Raw genomic sequence first — 19,646 nt, forward strand, 5'->3', positions numbered from 1 at the left:
GATGAAGCTCTGCTAGCTCGCCAGCCCGCAGCTCACCTCCTGCTGTGCGGCCCAGTGATGGGGGTGGGGACCGCTGATTTAGAGGATCACTCTAGATCACAACAGAGTGTGGCAATACTGAGATACAGACGAATACCTCTAAAGTACATTTTCTTTCAACTATATTATATTGCTCTCTTACATAAATTGATGTGCTGGAAAAAAATCATGAACAACCGCTTATGTTCTTGAGAAGTCTATTTGTTAGAGAAAAGAAGTCTATGGTATCATTGCTCTACATCTGTTTCTCTGTTGTAATAATGCTTCGCCAGCATCACGTTGCGGCCACGAGTCATTCCAAGCAAGTTCCATACCTTTGCTTGATAAATGTGCTCTCAGAAATCTTTTGGTTAAGTCAAAGAATTATTCATCCTTTGCTTTCTGTAGCCAACTTCCTTTTCAAACCTTCTCTTCTGCTTTGCTAAATGCCTTAGTCAGTCCCAATATGCTCCTAAACTAGTTATAAACATATTTTATAACTTACCATAACAATGAATGGTACCTTGTTAAAAAGAGATACTTGCACTGCTAGATTATAATATCCATCTCCTAAGATTTCCCTTCTTGTGTCACGTGGATTTCCTACTATAGCAATGTATGGGACCATGTGCTACATAAAATGCTAGCTGTGGGTCAATGGATGACAGTGTGAAAACAAGAAAAAGAAAATTTGCCGGGTCTCCATCCTACTTGGAACTAAAAAAAACTTGAAACTGTACTTCTCAACCAAGGGAATAAATAGTTTGTGTAATGGATTAGTAGTTTGTAATACACCAAATACATCAGTTTCGATGGAAATATTCACTTATTTAAGCAGAGGTATATTATTTTCCCTTTGGAAAAGAGTCAGTGTGTTGTGCCAGCAAAAACTGTCAGCATAAAAGCAATGATGGGCTTAAGAAGAGCAAAATGAATACGAGTAATAAATGTTAACTAAACCTATTGTGGTAATAATTTAATCAATATATGTAAATCAAACCATCATGTTGTACACCTCAAACTTATACAGTGATGTATGTCAATTATTTTTCAATAAAACTGGAAAAAAAACCCAGCAAAATTAATGTCCTCCATGACCTTACTGCATGACTACCAATGGAATCTAGAATGTAAACTCACCACAGAACCTCCTAAGCAGTCCAGATAATTGATTTTCTCAGAGAATGCACCGAGAGAAAAATTCAGTACTACGTTTTGCAATTATTGATTTATACTTAAAATACATTTTTAAATCATAATGAAAATGAGTAAGGACAAGTATAAATTGTAATCCGAAGGAAGGAAGGAATAAAGGAAAGAAGGAAGGACAGAGGAGGGGAATAAGGAGGAAACTATGCTCACCCCTTAGGTAGCACCCTTTTCCTTTTACCTCTTCATCTAGCTGACTGCTGCTCATCCTTCAAACCTCAACTTAAATGTAACTTCCTCAGGGAGGTCTCAGGATCACCACCAAGCCAATGCACAGACTCAATCAAGTCCCTCCCTGTTATTTGTTCACATGGTTCTAGCACTATTCCTTCAATTATAAATATTTTTATGTTAATTGTTAATGTTTGTCCCTCTCACTATAGTAAAAATTTCATAAAGGGTACATGTCTTTTTCACAATTGTATTGCTATTTCTAGGGCCTAGCACATGGCCCAACCATTAGAAAGGTTATAATCAGTATGTGTTGAATGAAAAAAAAAATGAATTAATGTATAAATTATGAGGACTGTACAATAAAAAGAAAAATCCTTTCATTACAGAGTTTAAAAAGAGATCTTTAGAGACTAGCAGACAAATAAATAGCAGGCAAACATATTCACAACAATGACACACCATGAAACTCACGAAATTCGGTTACCAGTCAGTCAGAATACCTGGGTTCAAGTTCTAGTTTAACCAATATAATCGTATGTAGCACACCTCACTATACTTTCATTTCCTCAACTGGCAAATGGAAAAATAACAAAAATACCAGCACCATGCACCTCACAGGGCTATTTTAACAATTAAATGAAAATGATGTGAAAATTCTTGCCACACAGATTCTTTTAAATGAATAAATAGTAATAGTCACAGAATTGTAGAAGAAATAGAAGTACTTCTTGTTAACACAATAGTGGTAGTTCCAATGGCAGTGGTGTTTTTCATTCCAATTGGGAAAAAATAATAATGGGTTATAGAGTGATTTTCTAAAAATTTTATTTCACTAGGCTTCATATATATAATTTTGAAACATAAGGAAATGTATCAAGCATTTATGGTATCTTCTTATTCTGCTCAGGTCAGGAAATGAGGCTCAAAATTATATAAGAAAAGAAGAAAATTCTTTTAAGAACCTATCTCATGCTAGGCACTATGTCATGTATTTTACATCTGTCATATCATTTAATCCTCATGACAACTTTGTAAAGTAGGCATTATCCCCATTTTGCAGAGGAGAAAAAGTAAGGCTTGGAGAGGTTGTGAAATTTTTCTACAGCTATTCACCAGGCAATAGTACTCTCATGGTCATAACCTAAACTTTGCCATTAACAATAACGATACCTCTGCTCTAATACCAATTTAATCATCTAATCTCTGACCAACACCTCTTGTTTCCACTCACTCCCTTTAGGATTCTCACTTCAACAATTACTCAACCCTATCAGAGCCCACAATCCATTACATCCTACCTCCTTTCCACTGTCTTTCACTCCCTCTCATAATCTCCCTTTACAGCTCCTTACCCAGCCTAGATTTCATGGTCTACCATTATGATCACCCTCTAACATACACCCTAGCTGCGCACAGGCTTTCTCTAGTTGTGGCAAGTGAGGGCTACTCTTTGTTGCGGTGCGCGGGCTTCTCCTTTCAGTGGCTTCTCTTGTTGCGGAGCTCGGACTCTAGGCATGTGGGCTTCAGTAGTTGTGGCACGCGGGCTTCAGCAGTTGCGGCACATGGGCTCAGTAGTTGTGGCACATGGGCTCTAGAGCGCAGGCTCAGTAGTTGTGGCACACAGGCTTAGTTGTTCCATGGCATGTGGGATCTTCCCAGACCAGGGATCAAACCTGTGTCCCCTGCCTTCGCAGGCAGATTCCCATCCACTGCGCCACCAGGGAAGTCCTCTTTTGGTCATTATAATCTACAAATTCCAAACTTGGTTAAATCCAAAATTCTGTTTACACCATACCAATGTCTGTGCAACAGAACGTTGCTGGAGTAAACAATAATCATGCTGCCTAGTCTCACTTTCAACTGATGTAAAGTAATCCCTTAGTGCCCCCCAGCAATCCTACTATATTCCTCTAATCCTCTTATCCGCTCACTCTTCTAGATAATTATTTCCCACCTTTTCCTCTCATCTCAAACCTCTAATATGACCACACTTTCAGCTGATAATGAAGTATGAAGACAATGTCCACATGCTCCCTCCACATCTACCTATCTCCCTGCTTTTGCACCCATACACTGTGTCATCCCTCTTTTTACTCCAATGAATTACCAGTGCTCTGAAGGCCAACCCTTCACATCTGTATATATAACCTCTAACTCAACAGCAATCCAGTAATTGTGCTTTCTCCTACAATATCAACTTTTCCCTCTCTACTGGATCATACTCATATAATGTCTCGCATCTTAAAAAAAAAAAAGCCCTCCATCAACCCTCCATTTCTCTCCAGCTACCACCCCAATGTCTGCTCCCTTTAACAGCAAAACTCCTCAAAAGAAATGTCTGAAATTACTGTTTCCATTTCTCCTCCTGGTCACTCTTGATTCAATTCAAATAAGCTTTTAACATCCACCATTCTGAAATTACTTGTCAAGGTCATCAAAGATCTCCCTGTGGCTAATCCCAAGTCAATTCAAGCTTTGGGCCTATTATTCAGTCTATCAGCAGTACTGACCTAGTTTATCCTTCTTGAAGTGCTATCTTCACTTGGCTTCTAGGATAGCTCTCTCTCTTGGTCTAGCCTTATCTCACTAGCCACAATTTAGGCTCCTTTGCTAGTTCCTCTTCATCTCATTGCCCCGTAAATGCTAGAGTGTCCCCACAGTCAGCTTCTTCTCTTCACACTCACTCTTCAGAGACTGCTCATGCAGTCTCAAGGCTTTAAATACTGTCATTACGCTGACTATTCCTGAATTTTTAATTCAGACATCTTCTCTAACCCCTCAGTTGCCTATTTAACATATCCAACTCAGATATTTAGTAAGTATCTTTTTTTTTTTTTTGCACTATACGGGCCTCTCACTGTTGTGGCCTCTCCTGTTGCGGAGCACAGGCCCCGGACGCGCAGGCTCAGCAGCCATGGCTCACAGGCCTAGCCGCTCCGTGGCATGTGGGATCTTCCTAGACCGGGGCACGAACCCGTGTCCCCTGCATCGGCAGGTGGACTCTCAACCACTGCGCCACCAGGGAAGCCCTAGTAGGTATCTTAAAACTAACATGTCCAAAAACAAATTCTTGATTTCCCTGAAATCTGTTCTGTTAATCTATTCCATCTCACTGACAGCTACTCAAACCTCTAGTTGTTCAAGCCAAAACCCCTAGAATCATCATTGATTCCTCCTTTTTTTTCTCATATTCCACATCTGATTCACCAAGAAATACTGTTCACTAGACTTTAAAAATATAATGGAATCTGATTACTGTCTATCTCTTCCACTGCTACTACCCTGGTTTCAGCCACCATTATCTCGTGCCTGGATTACTACAATAGCCTAAATGACCTCTCTCTGATTTTGCTCTTGTCTCCCTAAAGTCTAGGCTCTACACAGTATATCCACTGCAGTGCCAACCACTTCTTGGTACTCTGTTTTCTTTTTACTATGCTTACTGTCCTTGTCATCAAGTGACAATGTTTAATTACTCATATGCTTATTGTCTTGTCTTCTTTCACTGGAATGAAGACCCCATGCAGCAGAAGCTTTGTTTTATTCACTTTTGTATCCTCAGCACCTAGAACAGGGTCTGGCACAGCAAGCACTCATTCAATATATATTTACAGGAGGAAGGAGAGGAGGGAATGATGGAGACTAGATTCGAACCCAGATCTGTCTGGCTCCCAAACCTCTGCTCTTCTGCTGACATAAGATTGTTCTTGGTCCAGCATTACTATTAAAGAATTTTTAAAAAGAGTCTCTTCACTCTAAAAAAGGTGTATACTAAGTTCTCTGTGTATGTCTTACACAATTTGTGCCTCATATCTCCTGTACCGTTATTATTTTTTGTTAAAATGACTCACCTTTTAAACTAAAATATATGTATCTTACTACTTCATATTCCACTCTAATTGAAAAATAAAACTTGCCATAATAATTAAGTTTTAATTAGTAAAATTCAAAAATATTGATCCATATACCACCTAAAATCACACTGTGAACTATTTCTCATATGACTATTACACTGGAAAACAGAGAAAACCTTATCAGGGAAAATTTTTATTAAGAAATAAACCAACAGGGCTTCCCTGGTGGCGCAGGGGTTGAGAGTCCGCCTGCCGATGCAGGGGACATGGGTTCGTGCCCCAGACCGGGAAGATCCGACATGCCGCGGAGCGGCTAGGCCCGTGAGCCATGGCCGCTGAGCCTGCGCGTCCGGGGCCTGTGCTCTGCAACAGGAGAGGCCACAACAGTGAGAGGCCCGGGTACAGCAAAAATAAATAAATAAATAAATAAATAAACCAACAAATTTATTTTGACTGTAGTGGTGGTCACACGAATCTACATATGTGATAAAACACCACAGAACTTAATATGCATACACCTACATACACACAAATAAGTACATGTAAAACTGGTGAATTCTAAATTAGATTGGTGGATTGTATCAATATCAATATCCTGGTTGTGATGTTGTATTATAGTTACGCAAGATATTACTACTGGGGGAACTGGGTGAAGAGTACAAGAACACTCTTTGTATTATTTCTTAAAACTGCACATGAATCTATAATTTTTTTTTAAGTAAAAACAAAAGTTTAACAAACAAAAATCACAGATCTACCCTTGGCCTGGAATACAGCACCACACATCAAGAAGACTCTAGAAAATGTGACAAGTTAAATTCATAATCTAAGATTAACTTACATAGTGACTGATAACAGGAGAAAGTATGGTGTTTAATAAATAAGTGCTCATGTATTGCTGTTTTTGGTAGTAGGAAGGGAGACTATCCTCAGCCTAGATAACAGAAGTAAAGGCAGGGAGAATGACTGATACTCAGTCCAGTTGAGGTGTGATAAGAACTGCAGTACAACTGCAGCTTAAGATGCCCAAGGGTTGGGGAACCAAGCATGAAAAAAGGAGAAATGGCCAGAAAGGAGGAAAGAAAGGTAATTTGGAGTCAGGATTCTTCCTGGCTTTTGATATCATAAAAAAATTTTTTTTTAAATTTCATACTATTAGCAAGGAGAAACAACAGAAGATTTTTCAAGTAGGGGATGACAGTAGGCCTATTTTACAAAGACATACAGACGTACAGGTTGGTGGTAATGTGGCAATGAAATTGTGAAGGGGAGAGATCACAGCGAAGCAGCTACTTAACATTCCTAAGAGAAGATGAGGTCTGAAAAGAAGTCACAGTTGGAGGCAGCTGACTTTTTGGTTCCCAAGCTGAAGAGTTAATAAAAACACAGATCATTACTAGTTTATAGGCGATATTTAAAGACAGAAATATAGATAAGATTACTTAAAACAGTCACAAGAGAGCTGAGGGAACTCCAAGAAATATTTACATAGAAAGGACTTGCTATGGTCTGAATGTTTGTGGTCCCCTGAAATTCATATGTGGAAATCCTAATCCCCAAAGGTGATGATGGTATTAGGAGGTGAGGCTTTGCAGAGGTGAAGGCAGAATAGTGCCGTTCTAATAGAGACCCCACAGAGCTCCCAAACCCCTTCTACCAAGTAAGAGCACAGCTAAAAGTTGAAAAGTCTGCAACTCAGAAGAGGGACTTGACCAGAACCTGACCATGCCGGCATCTTTGTCTTGGACTTCAGTCTCAAGAACTGTGAGAAATAAATTTCTCTTACTTATAAGCCACCCACTCTGTGGTATTTTGTTATAGCAGCCTGAACAGACTAAGACAGGACTGAAAAACCTATCCTCAAAGATTAAAAAAAAAAAAAAAGGTCTTAGAGAAAGTATTATTACAGAAGTCTAGTTTCCAGGCAAATGGGGGTGGGTTTAATGGCATTAAATGGTGCATGTATCATCAGACTGGCAAAAATTTTCAAAGATTGACCATGTGCCCTGTTGGTAAAAAAATAAAAAGAAATGGGTAATTTCAAATCAAATTTGAAGACATGTAAAATATACTAAGACAGAGTTTATGAAGGTTAATTTATAGTTTCACATTTTAAATGTATAAACCCTTTGACCCAGCATGTTCCCCTCTAAGAATTAACCCTATAGATATACTTTCACAATGCACAAAGATATAACTATGTGCATACATGAGTTATCCACTGCAGCACTATTTGCAATAGTAATTAACTACCAACAGAAAAATGGATAACAAACTATAATTTACCCACACTATGGCACTAACATAGCCACTAAAAAGAAGAGGGGACCTGAACAAACTGACTTGAAGGGACATCTAAAATAGACTCCTTAGAAAAGGGAACCCTCATACACTGTTGGTGGGAATGTAAACTGGGCAGTCACTATGGAAAACAGTATGGAGGTTCCTTAAAAAACTAAAAATAGAGTTACTATCTGATCCAGCAATCCCACTCCTGGGCATATATCCGGAAAAGATGAAAACTCTAATTCAAAAAGATACATGCACTCCAATGTCTGCAGTGGTACTATTTATAATAGCCAAGACATGGAAGCAACCTAAGTGTCTATCAACAGATAAGTGGATAAAGAAGACGTGACTGACACACACACACACACACACACACACACACACACACACACACACACACACACACACACACACACACACACACACACACACACACACACACACACACACACACACACACACACACACACACACACACACTGGAATGTTACTTAGCCATTAAAAAGGATGAAATACTGCCATTTGCAGCAACATGGATGGACCTAGGGATTATCATACAGAGTGAAGTAAGCCAGACAGAGAAAGACAAATACTACATGATATCACTTATATGTGGAATCCAAAAAATAATACAAATGAACTTATTTACAAAACAGAAACAGACTCACAGACAGAGAAAACAGACTTCTGGTTACCGAAGGGCAAAGAGGAGGGGGAGGGATAAATTAAGAGTAGGGGATTAACAGATACACACCACTATATATAAAATAGATAAACAATAAGGATTTACTGTACAGCACAGGAAACTACATTCAATATCTAGTAATAACCTATAATGGAAAAGAATCAGAAAATAATATATGTATGTGTATAGAATATATGCATGTGTAAAGAATCACTTTGCTGTACACCTGAAACTAACATAACATTGTAAATCAACCATATTTAAATATAAATAAATAAATAAATAATAAAGTAAAATAGACTCCTTAGGTGTGTGTATGGAAGGTGTATGTGTGGAGGGAATTACAAAAGCATATGTATATAATAATTCTAGTTCTGTTAAAAACAGCACAACTGTTTATGTTCATGTATGCACTGAACAGGAAAAATATGGAAGAAAAGACCACATACTTCTAACAGCAATTACTCTAGTAGAAATGTGAATGGAAGTGCTTGGCAAAGAGGATGAGGTACACTTTATACTCTGTTACACATTCAACAAGCATGCATTATTTGGGTAAGAATTTTTAAATTAACAATACAAATATAAACACAAAAAAAGTTAAAGGGAAATTTTAATTGACTAGAGCTGAAATAAACTCCTAATAAACAAACAAACAAACAAACAAAAAATGGCAACTGCCATTCTCACCCTCAATCCTGATCTACTGTCTTTTTTCACTATGGCACCACCATCCTCTCAGTTGCCTAAGTTAAAAAACCTGGGAGTCATTCTACAACCCTTCCTCTCCCTCCCTCTACTTCGTCCTTCAGTCAGTAAATATTTATCAAATGCTTTCTATGTTTCAAGAACTATGTTAGATACTGAGAAAACTACTTTATAGTTTGACAGTTACAGAAAACTGTTTGCAGTCTGTCTCAGAACAAATTTGACAAACACAAAAACAAAACTGCCAAATCAATTAGCAAGTCCTCTAGCTTCAGTTTTCTAAATATCTCTGAAATCTGCCCCACAACCTAATTTCTACTATAATTTTCATGGTTCAAATAAGAAATGATGAGGGATTAAATTCCTGCAATTCTATTCTTTCTGAATTCTTCCTCATATCCCTTTAGTCCACCTTCATACCCCTTTAGTCCACCTTCATACATTTACTAAAGTATGTTGAACTTGTCATTCCTCTTATGGAAATTCTTTGATGCTTCTGTTATCTTCTGAATAAAAAAGAAACTCTGTGATATGCAAAGTCCTTCATGATGCCTATCTAGGTATCCTCCAGGTCCACCACTCCTCTTACCCTCTAACCCATACACACTTCATTGCTACCTAACATTCATATTTTCTCATGCCTCCCTGCATTTAAGGTGTTACTTCTGCTTAGAATTCCTTCTGCCCAACGCTGATAAACTCCTGCACATCCTTTAAGACTCAGCTCTAGAAGCCTAGGTTTCTTCTACAGTCCCAGTGCACCTCTATTACTACCCAATATCGCAACTGTTTATAGTGGCTATCTCCTTTAAGCTCCTTAACAACAGGCACCATACCTTCTACTCTCTTTAATCCTGAAGTCTACTTTAACAACTAGCATGTAAGTAGATACTTCACATCTATCTCATAAATAAAGAATGAATGAGGGACTCCCCTAATGGCGCAGTAGTTAAGAATCCACCTGCCAATGCAGGGGACAGGGGTTCGACCCTGGGAAGATCCCACATGCTGCGGAGCAACTAAGCCCGTGTGCCACAACTACTGAGCCTGCATTCTAGAGCCCACAAGGCACAACTACTGAGCCCACATGCCACAACTACTGAAGCCCATGCGCCTAGAGCCCATGCTCCACAACAAGAGAAGCCACCGCAGTGAGAAGACCACACACCACAACGAAGAGTAGCCCCCACTCACCGCAACTAGAGAAAGCCTGTGCACAGCAACAAAGACCCAATGCAGCCAAAAATAGATTAATTAATTAATAAAAAAAGAATGAAAAAAAGAATGAATGAATGAATAAATGACTGAGTGTTTACATAGCTGTGTGACCTTGAGTAAAGCATACAACCTGAGACTTAAGTTTCCTCGTATACAAAAAAGGGGATAATCATATGTACCTCACAGGTTTGATTATCACGTTTTGATCATCATGGGAGGTCAAGTTCCTAGCATAGCATCTGGTATACAGTAAATATTCAGTAAAAGTTGGCTTAACATACTTTTAAAAATTAAGTTGCATAAGCTAGCCTGGGAGCAGAACCTTATCCTTATTTCTTTGGTAACCTGCATCCTGAATTTCAAACAAACTTGGAATAGAACCTATCTGTAAGTTGGAGTCCTTCTTTACTCTCTAGCAACCAGTCTCTTCCTTGGTCAGGCTTTCCTCATGACAGCCATACTGAACATATCATTCTCACTTTCACCTCAAGGCTTTTTTTTTGTCTCTTTCGCCTAGGGTTTCATCTCCTCTCTTTCCCCCTTAGCTGAACTTTGTAGATACTGAAAAGTCCACAAGAAAATTCCTATATTTATTTCCTGTTTTGCTTTATTATTCCATATTGCAACTACATATGTATTATTTATAGCTATCATGCCACCTTCCAAGTTATCAGTCAGTCTTGCAACTGTGAAGAACTATTAAGGTTTCTTGTGTATCCTGCAGTTTTCTATCTCCATTAAGAAATTACCTGATGATCCAGCAACTTGATTTCATATTCAGATTCCAAACCACACACTTCAATACTGAGTTCTTAATTACCCTGGATTCCCTGCTATTGTTTCATGAGTAATAATTAGTCTTAACTTCAACCAGACTGCAAGCTCTGAAATCCTGTCTTTGACTTCTGGTTCCCTCAACACTAAGGACAGTCTTGAGCACAAAAGCTAATAAATACTTCCAAATTAACTGCAAAAAAGACACCAAATTCCAAACAAAATTATAAATATTTTAAAGACATCTGTATGAAGACACAATTTATATTCCATTGTTGTCTACCTTCTTTAAAATTTGTATATGGAAAAAAAATTTGTATGTGGGATATTGACTAATCAATTTCTAGATACCTGTGGGTGTGTCTGTATACCATATATATGTATATATACATATATATATATAAAATATATATAACTTAGAAACTCCTTTCCCCTAGGCTCACAGAATCCTATCTTTCCAAATGTAGGATTTGTTTCAGAAGTAAAGAGTCAATGATCATGATAGAAATTACAATCTTGTTTCATTATTGTTGTGATACTGTGTTTCATCTATAGGTCACTGAGGAAACAATTTGTGTTCCATTGTCATCTATCTGCTTTAAATTCCTTATGTGGGTATCAATTAAACAAAATGGAATCTTGGCTTAAGACATATGAAAATGATCTATTTCATATACAGTATATATGTTGTAGAACATTAACATTGTTTGATAATTTTGACATTATATCTAAAAACACAGCAGAGGAAAGAAGCAATTTTTTAAAAAACTGGAGTCTACGTTGTATATATGTGACATGGCTCTGTATGAAACCAGGTTTAAAGAAAATGGGCAAGAGCTACTTATTAAGTTACCTGTAATCATTCCGATCATCAGCTTTTATTCCAGGCCAATCTCTCTTCAGATATTGACTAGCCAACTTCTGGATACCCTGTTAAAAAATACATATATAATGTAATAAAATATAATATAAATTATAAAATAAGTATTGTGCTATAAAGGAAGCTCTTTTCCTTAAAATACATTACTAGCAAATCCCGTCTTTCCATATATAAATTTAATTCAGAAGTAAAGAACCAATGATAAATGGTAGAACACCATAACTTGTTTCATTATTTTCAAAGTCTTCTCTTGTCCTCATTTTTAGGAAAAAGGTGAGTATAAAGATGAGAAAATTGAAACTTAATTGAAATGCTTTCCACTTCACCAAACTATGTGACCAGCCATAAAAACAAACTACCCCGGTATATCACAGGGAACACAGCTGTCCACCTCCACAGAGCTCTGATTACTCAGCTTGACATCTCAATTTTCCATCATTCCTCTGTTGCAGCATATACTGCATTTCTGAATCCCAGCAGTCAAACTCATATACCAGGAAAGACTACAACACATTCAATATGGAGCAGATAGATAAACACTGGCTTGTAAAATTAATGGACAAACCTTCTTGCTATTCCATACTAGTAATTTTCAAGACAGACTTTAAGAGTTTTTTTCTTTTTAAATAATACCATGGCATAAATCACTTAAAATGAAAAAATTAGTTTCACAAAGAAATACTCACTTATTGTTATCCATACAAACATGAACCTAGACAAAACAGAGTATCCATAATAGGTACAGGATTTTATTGGCAAGGTTAAACTACTCACTCTGAATATAGAGCATACTACTTTTAGAAGGAAACATATGTGGTTCCCTAACACTGTAACAGGGTCCAATGTAATGGATCAGAAATCATTAACTTTGGGATATTCATCTCTATACATGCAACTTTAAAAAGAACAAACAAAATGCTGAGATGAAGAAAAATCACATTAATTGACTGCCTACTTTAAGCAGAAGCTGCCCAAGTAAAATCAGTGGTGCATTCTATACATGGTACCTTTCTACTAAGGTCTGCCAATCAATTTGGCTTAATTAAATCCATTGTTGAATGTTTCTGTTTACCATTATTTCAATGAGCCCAAAGGGTAGCAGGAACTACAGAGAAGCTCCTTTGAATCTCGAGTTCCTTTTGAATTTGGCAATAGTTTGGTTTCACTATTTTCAGGTCCTATGTATTCTGAAAACTCACATGTAACTGCATATCCACAATACTTCCACTTACATACCTTGCACTTTGAGGAATACAATTACTAAGTCTTCCCTGAATACGTACAGAATTTTTTTTCATTTCTGTACCTTGTTCACACCATTCTTTATTTGTATGAAATCTCATCCCACCACTCCCATTCCTACCAGCTGAGTCCTTGCTGCCCCTCCTTTAAACTGATTTTTAAATTTCCGAACACAAAATATTCAAAAGTATATAAGAAAAATGTGGAAAGTTTAAATGCCTAAGTGTTTGGTTTCATTTCATTAAAAGAGAATAGTTTATCATTCTTTCTGCATTCATTAGCTTGAATTCTTTTTTAAAGAACTATCCCTCCTGGACTGTTTGGGTATGCTGAGGTACAGTTCTTAGAGGAAAGGCAAGATAAATACTTGACTGTCCAGTTTTGGTCCAAAAGTGAACAATGAATTTTTTAAGTAACATTATGAACTCACATATTTTGAATAATGGATGTGTTTCAATCTACTGCAGTCACAATTCGCTTGATGCTCCAAATGCTACATCTGTGGTCAGTGGGAGCTCCTCCAAGTTGGCTCCCATATCATGACCCCAATAGACTTTAATAATTTCTTTGTTTTCTTTTACAGTTCCTATTCTAGATCTGCAGTAAGCTAGTTTTCCAAGGAATTCTGATCACTTTCAGAGAGAAACCATATTTAGAGACCACAATCTAGGTACTTCCTTATCCTTTTGGTCTTACTTTGTATCTTTCTCTAAGAGGGCTTTCCTAATCACTGTATACAAAGTAGCTCACCCTTCACTCAGTTGCCCTCTCTCACGTCAGCCTACTGTATTCATAATCCTTATACACTGTTACTGTCTGGTTTAAATATGCTTTGCCTATTTGCTGACAATAAGCTCCATCAGGTACAGATCTTGTCTTTTTTCTTTCTTTTTTTTTTTTAATCACTATGTCTCCAGGCTATAGCAAAGAGCTTAGTATTTAGTTGATACCAATAATGTTCCCTGACTGCACGAATAAATGCCACCTACATTATTCCATTTCTAATGTATAATACTCAAACTCCTTTTGTGTTTTTGCCATTCTGAGTTAGAAATGTTTAGATCAAAATTTCTCTGGTTCCCTAATTTTCATATACTCAAATAAAAAAAATATATCAGATTTCTAAGATTATGACCAGATGGTTTTTATACAATAAATAAGTAAGTTCCTTAGTAAAATTATAGTCAACTTTGACCATCTCCATTACTGAAAGGGAACATATGTGTAGATACTCTGAAGCAATGAAAAAAGTTTATTCCATATTTAGAAGACAGTACATATTAATTTTTATGAAGATTCAAGTAAGTTAAGATCCCTGAATTCAAAGGACTCATAATATGTAGACAGGAATAGGAAGCATACAGCATAAAATGGGAGGCAACGGATGGGTTGCTGCCAAATAAGTGGAAATATGTGATACAAGTACCCAGAGGAGGAAAGGATCATCTGATATTTTCTTAACAAATTTACATCTCAATAATATGATACTGACTTTTTCAGTTTAATAACTGCTAAAGTGGTTACAGAACAATCTTTATAGAACACGGGATATGATAGGAGCCTCAGATTATGAGAAGGACTAAGAGGGCAGAATGACAGCAATGTAAATTTATATAAAACAAATGAACTTACTAACAAGCATCTCAACACACTTATTTCTCTTAATTCTGTTAGGCCCTGTTATAACTACAGAGAAATTGGATGCTTAGAACATACAAAATTTACTTAAAGTCACAGTTAAGTTTGAATTAGAATCCCTAGTTATCATTCTAAATCTTTGCCCACAAAAATCACTGTAGATTTTATATAATTCTTTAAAATTTTTTGAAATTCTTCAACTTGTTATTTTTGTGCATTGTAAGTTACAACAGCAATTTCTAGAGCTCTAAACCACAATGTTGAACTGTACTAAACTGAATGGAGTGCTTCAGAGATGAGATGAGGGATTCATGAAATAGACAAACAGTGAGATCTTTAGATGAAAGACTTTATTCAAGTTAGTTCAGAGAGACAGGAATCATGGCTTCTGTGTGCTCCATGCAGCTGTTCAAGATCTAATCTGCATGGATGCTCAAGAAATACTCCATGGCCCTTATAAGAAAGGTCCTAAATAACATTTCATGCTTCTGAAAGCATTCTATACTTAATTGGTTTACCTTTTACATTATGCTTAAAGCTACATCTTATGAATAAAAGGTTTACTTGTATAGAAAGTAAAATCTACCACAAGTAAATGGCTAAGGAAGATAAACCCATGGCTGGTAATTTTTTTTTTAATGTTTTTTTTTTTTAATCACTTCCCGGCCCACAACATTACTTTACATTACATTACTCTTTAAAACTGATGCATTAGATATAATATTTACATTTACATGAGTATCACTAATATATAATGTTGATTTGATTTCTAATACAGTTTACTCTGGAGCAGTGGTTTCCATAAAAATGTACTATCAATATACTCTTTGCAACATCCAATAATATCCCATTCCAACTTTTAAAAAAGCCATCAATGTTTGATGTAAGACTTGCCTTGTTTCACCTCTCAATAACACTTGCTATATTGTTCTAATAAGTGAAGCAACACAAAGAAAGACACTGTTCAATAGACACTGGGAAATGGACTGATGGCTTAACCTTTTGCCCATTTACCACAGAAAGCTGAGCAGAAGTGTGCCCCATGGATCTCACACAGGTTATTCTGTATTCATTTTTCACCACTAACATACAGAGAAACTAATATTTAAATTTTATAAGGATATGATGTCAGATGGCACTTCAAAATTATAGGAAGCCATGTTATGTAATATACTATACCTTTTTGTCATGAAATTCCCAACATTATGTAAATGACTTTTAAAAATTAGGGCCTCCCTGGTGGCGCAGTGGTTGAGAGTCCGCCTGCCGATGCAGGGGATACGGGTTCGTGCCCCGGTCTGGGAGGATCCCATATGCCGCGGAGCGGCTGGGCTCGTGAGCCATGGCCGCTGGGCCTGCGCATCCGGAGCCTGTGCTCCGCAACGGGAGAGGCCACAACAGTGAGAGGCCCGCATACCGCAAAAAGAAAAAAAAAAAAAAAAAAAAAAAAAAAAATTAAAGTCCACTGCATAAGTTGGATACTTCTCAAACTGATGTAAATTATACAATGATTATAAATTATGCAGTGTCTTACCTATTCTAAAATTACTTTAATAGTAATAGAGAACTTCACATCCCCCCTTAAGCAAAGTTTTGAAATATTTTTCATTGTCTTGTACAGCATATAATTGAAGTTAAGGTTAAAAAAATCAATATATTATTTTAAATTGCATAATAAATTGTCTTTACTTACTTTTCTATTCATTTCATGATAAAATGAGGTATTAATCTCAGGTTACATATTAAACATGTATTTAGATATGTTTAGATTTTTCCTTTTATCAAAAATAAAGATTAATTTTGTTTAAATTTAATTATGTAAGAAAAAAGTTCTAATGACATATTAAATGACCTATTTGATTTGAGGACCAAACAGAATAAAAAAGAGATGAAATTTAACACTCATCCATGATAAAAATTCTGAAGAAACTAGTAGCAGAAGAAAACTTCCTTAAGCTAATAAAGGGTATATACAAAAAGCCTACAGTTAATGGGACTTCCCTGGTGGTCCAGTGGGGTTAAGTATCTGCCTTCCAGTTCAGGGGATGCAGGTTCAATCCCTGGAGGGGGAACTAAGATCCCACACACTGCGGGGCAACTGAGACCGCGTGCTCTGGAGCTGATGTGCCACAAATAGAGACCCCGTGTGCCGCAACTACTGAGCCCGTGTGCTCTGGAGCCTGCCTGCCACTAAGGAGAAGCCCGCAAGCCGCAACAAAGAGCCCACGTGCCACAGCAAAAGATCCCGTGTGCTGCAACTAAGACCCGATGCAGCCAAATAAATAAATTAATTAATTTAAAAAATAATAAATGATTACATTAAAAAAAAAAGTCTAGAGCTAACATACTTCTAATGGAAAGTGAATGCTTTCCCCCTAAGACTGGGAATAAGGCAAGGATGCCCTCTCTCACCAGTCCTTTACAACATTGTATTTGTAGTCCCACTTAGTACAAAAAGGCAAGAAAAAGAAGTAAAAGGTATACAAATTGGAGAGGAAGAAATAAAACTACTTCCATTCACAGATGACATGATTGTCTATGTAGAAAACCCCAAAGAATCTACAAAAAAAACCAAACCAAAACAAAAACAAAACAAAAAAACCCTCCTGGAACTAATAATTAAGTTTAGCAAGGTTGCAAGATAGAAGGTCAACATATAAAACTCAATTGTTCTCCTATGCACCTGTAATGAACAATTGGAATTTGAAATTAAAAAAAAAATTAGGATAGAATTGGGGGGAAAATGAAATACTCAGGTATAAGTCTAACAAAATATTAATATGTGTAAGAACTGTACATGGAAAACTCCAAAACACTGATGAAAAAAATCCATGAAAACCTCATGTTAATGGATTAGAAGAGTTCACATTGTTAAGATGTCAATTATTCTGAATTTCATCTATACATTCAATGCAATTCAAATCAAGATTCCAGAAAGCTTTTTTGTAGATATCAAAAGACTGATTTAAAAATGTATATGGAGGGCTTCCCTCGTGGCGCAGTGGTTGAGAGTCTGCCTGCCGATGCAGGGGACACGGGTTCGTGCCCCGGTCCGGGAAGATCCCACATGCCGCGGAGCAGCTGGGCCCGTGAGCCATGGCCGCTGAGCCTGCGCGTCCGGAGCCTGTGCTACGCAACGGGAGAGGCCACAACAGTGAGAGGCCCGCGTACCGCAAAAAAAAAAAAAAAAAAAAAAAAAAAAAAAATTGTATATGGAAAGGTAAAGGTACTAAAATAGCCAAAATAATTCTGAAAATCAAGAACAAAGTCAGAGAACTCACATTATGAGTTCAAGGCTAATTACTATACTATAATGTTACAGTGTAGTACTGGCAAAAGAATGGACACATAGCTCAATGGAACAGAAGAGAGCCCCAAAATAGATCTACACAAATATAGTAAATTGATTTTTCACAAAGCACAAAGGCAATTAGATGGAGAAAGGATAGTCTGTATCAATAAATGGTGCAGGAACAATTGGATAACCATATGCCAAAAATGAATATTAACACTTATCTCATAACTTACACAAAAATTAACCCAAAACAGTTCATAGACCTAAATGTAAAGTACATAAGTACAAAACATGCAGGAGAACACAAAGGAAAATCTCTTTGACCTCTGACAAAGAGTTTCTGCATACAACACCAAAAGCAAGATATATGAAGGAAAAAATGGTAAGTTGAACTTTATTAGAATTAAATTCTTTCCTTTAGGAAAGACACTGTTAAAAGAATGAAGAAAAAAAAAAGCTGCAGACTAGGAAAAATACACGCATATCACATATCTGATGAAGGACTTGTATCCAGAATATATATAGAGCTCTTAAAACTCAACAGTAAAGAGAAAACAACCCAATTTTTAAAATGAGCAAAAGATCTGAACACACACTTCGTCAAGAAGATGTAATGATGGCAAATAAGCATATGAAAAATGCTGAACATCACTTGTCATTATGGAAATGCAGATTAAAACAACAATGAGATACTACTACATACCTATTAGAATAGCTCTTTGAGCTTTTCCAAAAAAATACTACACTATCAAATGTTAGTGAGACTGCAGAGCCACAGGATGTGCTGGTGGAAATGTAAAATGGTACAACCACTCTGGAAAACAATTTGGAAATTTCTTATAAAATTAACACAGACTTCCCATATGACTCAGCAATAGCACTCCTAAGTATTTAGCCAACTGATGTGAAAACTTATGTCCACAAAACCCTGCACACAAATGTTTCTAGCAGCTTTATTCATGAAAGTGGAAGCAGCCAAGATGTCCCTCAATAGGTGAACAGTTAAACAAAATATGGTACATCATTAGAACAGAGTACTATTCAGTAATAAAAGCTATTAATTTACACAACTTTTTTTTGGCCGTGCCACACGGCAGGCAGCATCTTAGTTCCCCAACCAGGGATTGAACCCACACCCCCTGCAGTGGAAGTGCAGAGTCTTAACCACTGAACCACCTGGGAAGTCCTGGATAAATCTTAAATTCATTTTGCCAAGTGGAAAAGAGCCAAATTCAAGAGTTATGTACCTTGTGAAATAAAAGAAAATATTTATGTGTTGGTCTCTGTTCCTGGCACAGAGCTCATAAAACTTTTATAAATAGAGGTGCTAGGAGAATTTTGTTCCTGCATTTACTCTTTGACCCCAGTTCATGACACAGAGTTCCTAAGTCCCAATTATTTTCCTGGGTGATAGCAGTGTCTTTTGTTCTAATGAGGTGACTCTTTTGGTGGGCTCCTGGATGAGGGCTAGTCACCAGAAAGACAAAGCCATATTCTTGGAATTTCTAGCCCTGTTTCTTAATCTCCAAAGAGGAGAAAGGGGCTAGACATGGAGTTAATAAATGATCACACCCACATGATGAAGCCTCCATAAAAACCCCAGCAGTATGGGGTTCAGAGCTTCCAGGCTGGTGAACACCTAGAGGTGGTGGAAGAGTGGCA

At 37.0% G+C, this 19,646-nt stretch overlaps 1 protein-coding gene across 3 annotated transcripts in view; it reads right to left on the bottom strand.

Annotated features, from left to right (window-relative positions):
- Nucleotides 1–19,646, bottom strand: part of FCHSD2 (FCH and double SH3 domains 2) — a 299,906-nt gene that overhangs the window by 171,854 nt on the left and 108,406 nt on the right. For all 3 annotated transcript variants that reach the window (XM_081240865.1, XM_081240864.1, XM_081240866.1), the window contains exon 4: nt 11,783–11,859. In XM_081240865.1, the coding sequence (XP_081096991.1) occupies nt 11,783–11,859 (77 nt within the window). The remainder of the gene's footprint in view (nt 1–11,782; nt 11,860–19,646) is intronic.

The sequence above is a fragment of the Mesoplodon bidens genome (assembly GCF_964165515.1).
Source record: "Mesoplodon bidens genome assembly, chromosome: 7".
In the NCBI taxonomy this organism is placed as follows: Eukaryota; Metazoa; Chordata; class Mammalia; order Artiodactyla; family Ziphiidae; genus Mesoplodon; species Mesoplodon bidens.